The sequence below is a fragment of the Nestor notabilis genome, unplaced genomic scaffold (assembly GCF_000696875.1).
Source record: "Nestor notabilis isolate BGI_N333 unplaced genomic scaffold, ASM69687v1 scaffold650, whole genome shotgun sequence".
In the NCBI taxonomy this organism is placed as follows: domain Eukaryota; kingdom Metazoa; phylum Chordata; class Aves; order Psittaciformes; family Psittacidae; genus Nestor; species Nestor notabilis.
In genome coordinates, this window is record NW_009910408.1 from 61153 (window position 1) to 74267 (window position 13115).

The 13115-nt window shown below is 38.4% G+C and overlaps 1 protein-coding gene across 1 annotated transcript in view; it reads right to left on the minus strand.

Moving 5' to 3' along the window:
* Positions 1-572: 572 nt before the first annotated feature.
* The window catches only part of LOC104401987 (ubiquitin-conjugating enzyme E2 E2), a gene marked incomplete at its 5' end in the record, with an annotated part of 38271 nt that continues 25728 nt past the window's right edge, over positions 573-13115 (minus strand). The window contains one exon of the mRNA XM_010009745.1: positions 573-1355. Within this exon, the coding sequence (XP_010008047.1) occupies positions 1258-1355 (98 nt within the window). The remainder of the gene's footprint in view (positions 1356-13115) is intronic.

The window sequence follows — 13115 nt, forward strand, 5'->3', positions numbered from 1 at the left end:
AATCACAATACCCACACATTTCCTTAGACAAGTATAAGTTTTCCTTCTATGGCTGCATACCTAAAATTAGCCTGAAGGTCAACTCTGAATAGAAATGCCCTTACCATTGAACGTGCTGGGAATGATTGGTGCAACGGGCTCCGTTTTCCCATCGAAAACCTTCACTTATTTTTTTAAATAACAGTCGGTTTTACAATTAAAGAGCTTGGAGAAAGGCAAAATGAGGCCTGCTGTATAAAATCATCATCAATATTCTGCTTTCCATGCAAGGCTATTTTTATAGCCAACTATTTTAAATGTAATGAGATGGATATAGTGAAAGCATAGTATAAAAGATGCAGCAAGAGGCTTCCGAATAGCTAGGCTGAGCACTAGCATGTGAAAGAAAGGCCTTAAAATCTGGGAGATGTTTGTAAATGAGATGAATACACCATGAAGAATTCTAAGTTCAGAAATGCATTGCTGAGAAGAAATTAATAATTTAGGTCTGAAACTGCTTAACCTGCAGTTGTCTTTTGAGAGGACTATGCAGCCTATACTGCACAAACGCAAAAGCACCGTCTTGCAAGAAGTGCATTTATCAGCCACAGTGTTTTATTGAGTGTTTTAATAATACAAGTGTACATCAACTGATCCACAGTCAAAAGTGGCAGGTCCCTAAGAAATTTACAAGCACTTTTTTCTTTTTTTTTAAGTAAATCAAAATACATATTAATTTGTTCAACGCAGTAGCCTTTTGCGTGGGAAACAGAAGGCTAGTGATAAACACAGTCTTAGTAATGCACAGTGATTCTTGATTTTAAGCTTTTATACAAAACTTGTTCCCAGTAGCATGCACCCACCATTAGACTTCAGTACAAAAAAATAACCCTAGACACTACATTTAAGTAGAAATGAGATATAATTCTGAATTCATTTGTTTTCCCCAAAACCACATGAAGGAAAAGAAAAAAACCAACCAAAACCCACACATTAATACAAAGCTTTGTGACAAAGCTCTATACTATTACAGATCCAACATTCTTTGCACTGATAACCAAAATTCCCTGTCTACATTTGAGGGAAACAACTTTCAAGTTAACAGAACAAAAAAAAAACCAAACAAATAAAAATAAAAATAAAACAAAAAAGAAAGTAAGGACAACCTTTTGTCACAAAATGGTTCAAAATTTAATAAAAAATAAGAATGAAGGGAAGGGCTATTGATGCACTTAGTGAATGTGCTTGCACAGGTCCAGCAAATCCTAGAGTAGGTTCCTATGTGGCATATCGCTTGGTCCACTGTCTGGCCATTCTGTCGTGCTCTGCTCTGTTAGTCATATACTGAGTGGCAATACTTCCAACCAGGGGGTCAGCTGAAAAGGAAACACAAACTGTGAAATACTCAGCTTTGGAAGGATGAAAAAGCTATTCTTCGATCCACATTGATTCAGCTCTCAGGTTTAGCTGTAAGAACAAGATGCCTGCATACACTAGTCCCATTCTGAAAGCACGCATGCATACAGGAAGAAAGGAAGAAGATGGGGAGGACTTGGCTGGCAATTAGCTATACATGTCTGGTAAACATAACTAAAACCACTTGACAAAATTCTGCCTCAGAAACAGATGGTCCAGCAATTCTATTCTGAGCTGAAAGTCGCTTTCAGGTGATGTCATTTACGATAATTAGACTCCCACAAATAATTGTACTATCACCTAAGAAGATAGGATTGAATTCTATTATCAGGCTCAATGATTTTATTTATTTACTTACTTAAAAAAATACTCTTAGTTTTACAGCGTAAAGAAAGATAAGGAATTAGGGCAGTAAGTACTATTTCTGAAGCAACAAAAGCTAATTCCAAACTTTGGGAATTGGTATTTGATTTATGGAATCTTTCTGAGCATTCATGTGGCCAGAAGGCTGCATGATTTGGTCTGGATCTACCAATTACTTTAGAAATAATTAATCAAAACCAATCAGCCCTCGAAGAAAAACAAACCAAGGCAACGTTTTCCCAGAAGTGACTGTCTGTAATCAATATTCTTCAGACAGTATTTTTCTCTCTCAATTTAAAGCAGACAAAATGCTTTGGGATTTTCCCTTCTGGGGGGGAACTCGTACTCTTGATATTTCTTCTGAAACAGTAGATTTCCTGAGATTGTAGCATGCAAGTTCAGAAGCACTGATGCCATGTTTGTCCCTGACTTATGACAGGTGAACATGGCTTCTTCTGAAAGCCACTTAATAATCAGTTTTGTAGTTGACTGAAGATGGTGCCATTGAATAATATTGAATCTGGCTTCTCCAGTACAATCATAATCTGAGTGTGGCTTCTGCATTATTAACCACTGAAATTCCTGGGACCAGATGTCGGGCCTTCCACAAAGCAGAGTAAATTTGAGCTTTTTTGTTTGTTTGTTGATGATAAGAGTTCATGATAGGAGAAATATGCTGGCTTAGCCAAAAATCAACTGATTGTCTTACTGCCAACTTCAGTGAGCATTAGTGAATAATATCTGATAAAAAAGATCTTTTGCTTTGAACGTATACTCTGCACTTTCAGGAAGAGCCCGTGATTTGAATCTTGAGTTTGCACCTTCTGAATTAGTAAGTCAGGTTATCACTGTGACTGCAGTGTACTAAGTCCTGGCAGTCTCAGTCCTGCAAACACTTACTGCATATGCTCACCTTTAATATCTTAATGTATTCAGAGGAGGTCACCAAGGCCTGGACTTTGCTCTTTTTACATGCATGAGCATCAAAGCAGCATATCTGATCTAAGATACATTAAAAAATTTTAGACTAGAAAGTATCTCACGTCACCTTTTAACTCCTCATCAACATTCTCATTGGAGAAGAACTATATAGGGGATTACCAGAAGGATTTTGTTCTGTGCAAATAGGAGGCTAACAGTCTGCTGGGATGAGGTTTGAGAAGCACTGCAGGGTAAATGGGGAACTTGGGCATTCTCTCTTGGCAAAAAACTTAGGGAGGAGCCACAGGGAAACCTTGTCATAATGTAAGGGTAGCTTGGGGATGAGCCTGACAGTACTGCTGGGAATTCCCACACCCTCCCGGGACATGACACCACTGTGTGAAGAAACACTTTTACAGACCCGTGGAGATACGGAGATTAAGGGTTGAACTTGAAAGGAATTCTTGGAGCAAAATTTAATGAAAGTGCCGATTTTCATGCTGTTGGGGAATGTGGGGTTTGGCATCTGGCTGTGATGGGTTGCAAGGATATCACGGCCTTATCTAGAAGGCGGCAAGTTCTTAATGAGGTTTAGTGTGTATATAAAGTCCTGCCATGAAGAAGGTTCTAAAGCCTTCTATGAGTCAGTGAAATGTGATATGCTGTAGTAAAGGTTTACCCAGTTCAAATCTGAAAGTCTTTTATGTGTGGGATGAATGTTTCTGTGAAAGAGTCTTTCACATTGAGAGCTGTAAATATATTTCCTTGATATACTGAAAGGGTATTGAGGATAATATCATCATCCTCAATCCTGGATGATAGATGACAATGTTTGGTTTTCTAGGCTGGGTTTCCATCTATATCTCCATTTAGGAGCAAGGAAGTATTTTAACCACATATACCTTTGGAAGGATTTGGAAGGTACAGGCTCTTCCTCTCACCTCCTCCCAGCATGGGAAGGTGTCTACATATTTTTGAGGTGGGAGAATCAGTGAGAGGAGTTTTTTGTAAGAATGTGTGGAAATCTCTTGAAGCCCAGTAATATAGGGAACTAGGCTGTTTATTTATCCATATGTTCAAGCCTTTGTCTTTGCAGTGTTTTGTTTGGCAGTTGGGGAAACAGTGGAGGTGACAGCTTGTGAGATGCCTGAGGTCCACACTGCTTTTGCTGTAGGTGTTTAAATTGCCACCGAGAGAGTGACGTGCAAATCAACTATCATCTTGGGTGCTTCCCTCAAGGCAGTGCCTCCCTCCATCAGTGTCTGCCTGTGTGAAGCAGGACTGCTGAAGCAAAGAGAGGTCCTTGCCTGCTGTAGCATGAGCAGGACCAGCTGCATCCACAGCCAGCTGCTGAGCGGACGCTACTAAAAGGAGCTCTGGGTAGCAACAGTAATAAGTCGTTTGCAATTTGGCTATACCTTTTATTGGTTATAATAGTATTGAATAAAAGAACAAACCCACAGTTTGGCAAAGCCACTTGCTCGTTTGAGACCCTAAACTGAAAGAATGGAAAAATAGCTATTGCCAGAGAGGCCCAGCTATTTCACATCCCCATCAGAGGGTCTTGAGGTGTGTTGTCATCATATGTACTTATTTATGACAACTTCAAAAAGGACTCTTCAACAGGTGTTTGAAGATCTGGCTTATTTTAGCAGTTCCTGTGAAGCCATAAAACCATCAGGAGGCACAACTGCTTTCTTTGAGAAGTCAGCACAGCTGGTGAGGAGAGAAATGGAGATTATAAGATAAATTGAAGCACCTAAATTAAAAGATTTAATTCCCCATGACCCTTGGCTATAGCGTCCAAGTCCCACAAATACCAAGTATGAGGAAGAAATGATGGTTCCCATTAACCCTCTAAACTAAGTAGCACATATCCTAGCACTACATGGTTCTCAGATGGGCTGCTCTGTTCAAGGAGTATCGTGAAATCTCCACTGGAAGAGCCAAATATATATTTATAAAACAAGCACTGTGTAAACTATCTAATTATGAGATAAAAAGGAATACTGGCTCTCAAAATTCGTAATGGTACATTTCCAGTTTTCCGTTTCTCATTACCATGAAACTGTTTCTTATTCTCCATTTGTATGTATCTGTGGGTTTAGTCTTGATGTTAGAAATCTGTTTCCATAACTAGGAAACTGCTCCAGGTTTTTTCTTTTATTTATTTATTTTATCAAAAGAAGTGTGATTCATCAGCGAATCAGGGTTCATTTTAGATTCTCTCCAAACAGGACTATGTCCAGACGACAACAAACCCAGGGGATCAGAATATAAAGCTACACCAGAAATGTGTTATTAGAATAACCTAGTGAAAGAAATGAAAATAAACCCACATTAAATTAATACCAATAACAGCAAAACTATGCAACTCCTCACCCAAAGGCGTAATGTACTTTGGAACCTCTTGGATCACCAATGCCTGGTGACTGGTTTGAGAGCCAGGGTGGCACCACCTGCACACAGCTCCTTCCATGCCATGGGGGCAGGCATGGGCACCCCAGCCCTCGGGGTGCCAGTGGCTGGAGAACCAGGATGAGGCAGAGCAATCGTGTGCAGCATTCCACAGAAGTGAAACCTGGGAGCAGGGTTTTGTGGGTGGTGCTGGCTGCAACAGCCACGTGTGGGGAGCTCTGGGAGTCACGCTGTGATGCACGGTGTCATCTCACCAGAGAAGCTGCTGCAACTCTTTGGACCTCGAAATCTTTAAGGCCTCATAATTTCTTCTAGTCCCTGGCTCTTACTTCTAGAAATCTGCCCTAGGATGCCTCTATAACCTTTAGCTTGTTTAACGATTATTTTTTTAGCCAATACTCTTGATTAGTTCCATGTAAAACTGGACCACACCGGGAGTTACAGCACCAAATTTCATGTTAAAGAAAAGCACAAGATTAATAAATATATATCTTAAAAGCATAAAATTAAACAAGAACGGACAGAAGCTAAGATTCAGTGATGTAGCTTTCATGGAAATGTCAATCAAGTGAAGTAAAGTATGAAGAAAGCTTCTGGATGATTTATAGGAAGGCTGCAGCTGCTAAATCCTCCCTCCCTCACCATATGTAATCCTCATGTTGTATCAGAATTCATGAAATTACCTTGTATTTAAACGTAGTTTTGAAAGCTGGGTGAGCTGGAACTTGTTCCCAGCTTAAAAATGTTGGATGGGCTGCTCTACAATGCCTTGTCATCTTCTTTTGCAGTCACTTAATACGACTGTATAAAGAAGAACATTTGTGTCTCACGTCTGTTGTAAGGCTAATCAAATTTACAGCCCAATTCTAGGGAGTTAATGCTATTGGGGATTTGGATGAGCTGAGGTTTGGTCATTACAAAATTTCAGCTGTGTTTAATGCTAGTTACACTGCTTTATCATTCAGAAGACAGGCTGTAATTCTTCTTTAAAACTACTTTTCCCTCAAATAAATGAAAATATATTGCTATACTGTATTTTTCTTCGCTTGTATTTTTACAGCTATTTCTATGTCAGCAAATAGCAATTTCAGAGCAGAATTCATCTCCTGGGCTTTTCAATGCTCTTTTAAACATACAGCAAACATACTCTAGTGAAATAAAAAATGGAGACGGTGTGTTTAACAGCTTGATTTCAACGTGCCTTCTCCATCAGCCACATGATATGCAATGAAATTCCAACTGGTAGTGCCAACATGGTTAGAGATACACATTTAGACTTAAAATGTACATTACGGGTGTTTGTATGTATTATATATATTTTTTTTATGAGCATTTCTAAAGTAGAATTATATTTCTATTGCAGTATTTCTATTGCAGTATTTTACAGTTTTAATAAAGAAGGGCTGATGGAACCAGTTATTAAACCATAAAAAGTGGGTTATCAGAAAGATTTCTGGAGCACCTTAAAAACTAACCCCACCCCCCCCAACCCTATAAAAATCTCATAGTTTCTTCAGCCAAATATTTACAATACATTTTTTTGTTTTCTTTGGTCCAGGTTTAGTTTCAGCTTTGTATCGGGGGAAATGGGAAGAGCTGGTCTCCAGCTGAAGAAGCAGAATTAAACTGGAAGAATTTCCAAAGGTTAGATGTAAGTTAAAAGGTCTTATTCCGTCTCCTGAGCTATAAACGACTCCTTTTTCATAAGTGTGAGAAGCATCCCATTGAGAGGCTCCATGGAACTACCTGTACTGAAATATCAGTCACCAAAAATTAAATCTGCCTCCTTTTCTTTGGACAAGCTGTGTGAGGTGTAGAAGAAGACAAACAAGCAATTTTTTATTATTTGGACTTCTGTCACATATGTGGAAGAGTTTTTTGTTTATTGAGTACTAATCGGTTTTTTTTAGGGCTGATTCTGTTTCCAACTATTCTGCTGTATTTCTTTTTGAATTAAAAAATGAGAAGTGCTTGGGGTTTTTGAGGGCTTTTTAGGAAAAGTCCAGGTGCTCTGTATGCCATCTATAGGATAGCTGCCTTGGAGTCATGTTTATGGAGCAGCTCAAGCAGGTTTGGTTACCCCAAAATTAAACCTTCCCAAACTAAAAGTTCATATTTTAAGTAACTACATTTTGTTTGGTGATTTCAGTGCAAATAGCAGTGCAGGACAGGATATATTCCTGTATTGGCTTGCACTGAAAGCCAATTTTTCTGAAGACAGTTTTGGTGGTTTTTAATACTGTAGCAACCTTTAAGAAATAGGTCCCAAAAGGCAAATTAAAAAATTAAATTTAAAAAACAAAATTAAGATTGGGAAAAAAACCAGAAACGAATAATTCACTGAAACACCAGTTTTCTTAACAGCAAATGCTGATAGCTCAATGCACACCAAAACCATCCTTAAACTTCATTTAAAACCCCTCCCAAAACTAATTATATTTTATTATGTTGTTCTCAGTGCCATCCCGGCCAGTGTTACAAGAAGACCACTCAGAGAAAACTGCAGATGAAAGCAGTCTGAGACAAGCAACATCAAGTATGTCACAGAACAATTTAATACTCTGAGAGGAAGGGATTAAGACAAAATGACTTGTTTGTGAGTAATTTTATTTACAGTGTCACTTTGCGTCAGGAACTTTCCATTGTTAGCCACATGTCACCTGCTTTAAACTTAATGAACTCCTAGATGACCATGTCAAGGATACTGTGAGTCGTGATGCGGAAAATGAGGTACATGAAATGTATCATAGTATCCTTCAGTGATCTTGCAGCAGCAGTGTGGCTCTCTCTTTTTGCTGTCATTAATAATAACGCACAGACTAAGTAATTCTTTGGAGGCAGAGCCAGGTGAAGTGGCACACTGAATTACTCCACTAACCTTTCACCTTTGAAAAGGGTACTCAAAATCAGGGCACAAGTGAAAACGAGTGCAGCGCAGCACTAATTCCTGTTTGTACAGCAATAAAACTAGCCCCGCAGTTGGAAGTCTCATCAACACACGTATATGAACTGGAACAACAGAGTGATTCAAGTCAGAACAAAGGGCTGTGGAAGGGCTATGAATTGCTTTACACACCCTACAAACTGAACTACAATTTATTTCTGACTTTCATAAAGTCACAGTTCCAACTATCCGTACAGAATGTATTTAGCCATCTATGAGGCTCCTTCTTTGAGAACTCTATGGAAGAATGATATCGTAATCAATAAACACTGTAGAGAAAAAGAGAACAAATAAAAAGAATTGTTTTAGTAAAGAAAAAAGGTAATCATTAGAGGAGAAAGGAACAAATTCTAGAAAGGTCTAATATCTTCTAGGAAAAAAGTTAATGAAGCAAATATAAATGTTAGCAATTACAGATTGCAGAAGTCATATCATATGGAGTATAATGAAATCTGCTTCTCATTTCAGGAACTATTTTTGCAGATTTGGCTGGTCACATCTCGACACTTAGTAGAAATATTCTAATACATATAGGCCACGTCACTGTACTAAAACCTCAAAATATGCTTGCTGAAACTGCCTTAGAGCCCATGTACCTCATTAGGCTGGCTACTATGGTTGACACTGCTTTGATGAAGTGGACAATCATCTGACCTTCAAGTATTGTTGCCACCAAAGGAGAATAAGAAGAGAGGCAGTTAAGATATCTTTTGACATAGCATTCTTACATACAAAGTGATCCAATGTGTTCAAGCTAGAAGAGACAAAGGCTGACTTTGTTATGACATTTCTCAGTTTCAGATAAAACCCAGGATTGTCTTTCAAGGTATAATATGGGAAATAAGTAAATACAGGGCAGATGCATAAGAATTTGAGACACAATCTTTGGAAACCAATCTGAATGTTTCCCCTAATCACCTCTGCATCTAGAGAACTAAGTGAAAACTGTGCTATATACCGTAGCTTTTACTGTGTAACTTTAAAGCCCAAGTTTGCCAAAAGTTTTTGTCCCTATATAGCAAAGCTGACCTAGTGGCCACTGTGCTAATGCAGGGCTAGAGGAGGCTTAACAGTTTTGCACACAGCTTCCTATGAAGTTGTGTCTTTTTCCTATGAGAAATCAGAGCAAGGAGAAAGGGGGATGTGAGATGAAGCACGGAAGACCCTGAGGGTTTCTTCTGTTGTACAGCCAAGGTGTAGCCAGGACACACATCTGGGCAGGTAAGAAGGAAGTGGTCACATCATACTGCTTGTAAGTGATGGAAGTTTGTAGAATTGTCAGAAACACATTTGACTTCTGCTCATACAGTGATCGAAGTTACACAAATATTAAGGCATGTGTAACTTGATTTCAGTGTCCAAACTATTGTCTGGAGAAAAATGTCACCTATCTTTGAAAATAAAAGAGCTCTGCAAATCCAGTTTAAAAAACATCCATTTCCTAAAATACGCATTTTGGATAGATGGAAGGAGAAATTAATTCCTCTCTCTAGACTTGTACTTGATTGCTGTCAGGATACCTACCACAGATCTGTGTGAAAGATGAGGCTGCCTAAGAAAAAGATGTTTCAGAAATAAGGAGTATTATTAACATGGCTTTTAAAGGAAAGCACTGGCAGTGATTCATCTCTGTATCTTGCCAAGGGAAATCATTCTTGTTTAAAGAGTAAGCTTTTTTTCAGTCTTCAGTTTTTAGCAGGATTTCTATAAACTTCACTGGCTGACTGGGAGTTAGCTGAGGCAATCATTGATCGACGAGGCAGAGTACTGATCTTGAAGAGTTGTCTTTAATTAAGGAAGAACATGCATCTATTAGAAGTGCCAGCATGCTGGAACAATTAAAGTTCTGAAATAACACACTTCACTTTGATGCTTGGATGCGTCTCAAAATGAAAAGCACAGATGCATTAGCAACATATCTGTTCGTAATAATAAACTCAATTGAGAAACACTCATGGTTATTAGAAAAAAGTAATAAAAAGGTGTTAGTAAGTAAGAAATTGACATGAAAGACATCACGTGGCACATGGCTTGATAAAATCTGCAGAAGAAGTTACAGCAGTATGCATTTACCTTATGGAAGATAACTGTGGGCAGACAATAAGGACATCGCAGCACTCGGATCTCAAAATGCTGTTAAGCAACCAAATGGTAAGATCCATAATGTAACTATGTATCCATAGGGTCGTAACTATATTTTCAGAAAAAACACAGGATTTTTTTTTTTTGTCTGAATATTTACTAAAGGAGGGATATTTTGTAGGAATTACGGTGCGTTTAGCATTTCTTTCATTTACAGAAAAAAGAACCAGTTTTCTTCTGGATTTGTCTTGTCTCACTTATACATAGACTACAATCACATGTACAAAGGTAGATTACTGGGCAAGAAACCCAAGAGCTCCAATAGGATCCACTTACCATGTGGATTCCCAGGAGACAGGGAGGGGAGGAACTGTTTCTGCATGGTCTGATCTTTGGTGGCATTTATACATTGAGAGGAAAATGACTCCTAAAGGCATCTTCACTTTTAGGAGAAGGAATTTAATGTGAGCAATACCAAAATTTTCAACTCAAACACATTACGATCATTTTAGGAGACATGTAAATTCTGCTTTTGAATCTATACCTTTGTTCCTTTATTGCAATTAATACTTGGATTAACTAGAAAAGCCTATGTTATGAATGCTGCTCATTTTGGTTTAATCTGATTTTCTCCTTGTCACTCTATTAAATCTCATTATTAATTTGACACATTTAAATCCAAAACTATTATTAGGAATCCCATACAAAATGTCAAAAGAATACAAGATGATTTTATTTACCGAATAAAAATTCTTACCAAAGGTAAAGAATTTTATCCCTGCTAACCGCCAATAGAACTCTTTTTCACAGCCAGGGATTGAAATCCCTTGGCAAGTTGAACATCCCTTGGAACAGAAATAGGAACTTAGGTGTGCCTTGCATTAATACAGGTGTTACTGTTACTTAATAATAATGAGAACTCAAAAAAAATAGTCAGACCTCTCCATTCGTTCTTTGTAATTCCCTTTCTCCCAGGGAACGTGGAAGGAAGTTGCAGGCTGTATCTGGCCTAAATTTATATTTGCATCAAGAGACGGTAAAGGAAAATTCTTGGAAACTAATTTGTTTGGGATTTTTGTTGGTATGGCCCAGATGGTCTCTTTGATGGGGCTAGCTTCTTGGGGCTTTTCTGGACTGCAGGCATGGGTCATTTGAGCCCAGTTGTGTGGCTGCATGTTGGGACTATGCTGCATGTTGCCATCTTTATCTGTGGTCCATACTACTCTGAAGGAGGTGTCCCAAAATGTTACTGTACTATAAATGTCAGAAACAAGGTGCCATCTCAGTAGAGTATGGGACAGGGACCTCTTGAGTCAGTCTCACTGCTAACATGCATACTTGAAAAGTTTCTGACAGTCCAGAGTGGTGAAGTATGATCCATTGAGTGCTGCAAAATATGCAGCAAAACTGCACTACCAAAAGAGGCATCCAAGGAAGGTGCTTGTACCAACACACAGTGGTTCAAGAAAGTTAACCTGCCCTTAAGAGTGGTACAGGCCAGTTATGACAGTATTTCGGGAGGCTGGTCCCTGAGGTGATATCATATGAAGGGAGCAAGGTGATGTGAGCTCTGGCAGCATCAGGAACCAGCAAGTGAGTGAGAATATAGCCTCGTTTTAGTAACCAAGTGGACTATCCACTTCTAAATGAACTTCAGAACACGAATATAATTAGGCTTAATTACAACAGGTTCTAATAGGACTAGAAGGAAAAACAGGTTAAACAAACAAATTAGCATTTATCATGTAGGCAGGTTTAGCCCTTGGATTAGTTGCAATGAAGTTACATGGTAATGCTGAATAAAGATTGGATTTATGATATTTACAGCAATAATTTCATATTTAGTAAGAGGTAAAATAAGTGTATTTGGAAATCATATCATTCCTGTGTGAGGGGTCACACTGACTCCATTGTCATGGCTGACTAAATGATAATCCCTTTACCAAAAAATTTCAGGCATTGGCACAAAAAGTCCTAAGACTGAGCCATAGGAAAAAACTATACAAGGTAGGGATGGAAAAGACATGGAAGGTCACAAAGGCGTTCCTTCTGCTAGTATAATATTGTGTCTTACAGTAAGTTCTACTTTCATGCCACTTTATCTGATCAGCATTATAAAGACCCAAGCAATGAGGATTCCAGCCTTTGAGAATTTTCTGAAATCTAATTCATCTTAAAGTTGCAAATGCTCCACTGCATAGAAGGGCCTTTTTCTAAGCCTTGTGCAGATGGAAAAATCTACAATTTACTAACCAGAGCTCTATTTCTTTATCCCATCTGAATGTGAAATCTTATGGTACAGCCCATCCTTAAATCTGTGACACCATACAATTTGCTGTTTAAGTGACTGTCTGCTACTCCAGTCAATGCACCTGAACTTAATTTGCTGTGAAACTAGGGATTCTGAAACACGCATAATTTGGTTTATTTGTTGCCTTTGACAGAGCTGCAAAACTGTAAAAAACAAACAACCGTTTAAAAAATAATGTAGAGAATTATCCATGCAAAATAATAGAGACGTGTCTTGCAGTAGTGTAAATCATCTCTGAAGGTAGAATCTGAATGACTCAGGAATACTAATATCTGGAATCTTACTCATGAAAGGGAGAGACTAAATGATTTAATAGCTAACATACTTATATCCAGCATTATAAATTCTGCCTTTCAGGACTGACTCTACATTCTTCCTGTGAATCTGTTAGAAAGCCAAATGTAGCAGGCTTCTTTTCAGGAGCTTAAAGAATGTGGAGCAATGTGATTTCTACAGTGAAACAAGATTAATTATATTTTAAGAACAGGAAGAAGCAGCCTTAAAAATAGTTGTGCTAATGGGGGTCCTGAAGGTGGTTTGTAGGCAGTTAGAAACGTATGGCAAGAAATGTTAAAATCTGTCCTTGCCTTCACGGTAAAAAAGGTACACAGAAAAGAATCAAAACACCCAACCCCCCCACTTAATAAAATGGAAGAATCGGAGGTACAAAAATTCAGCAGG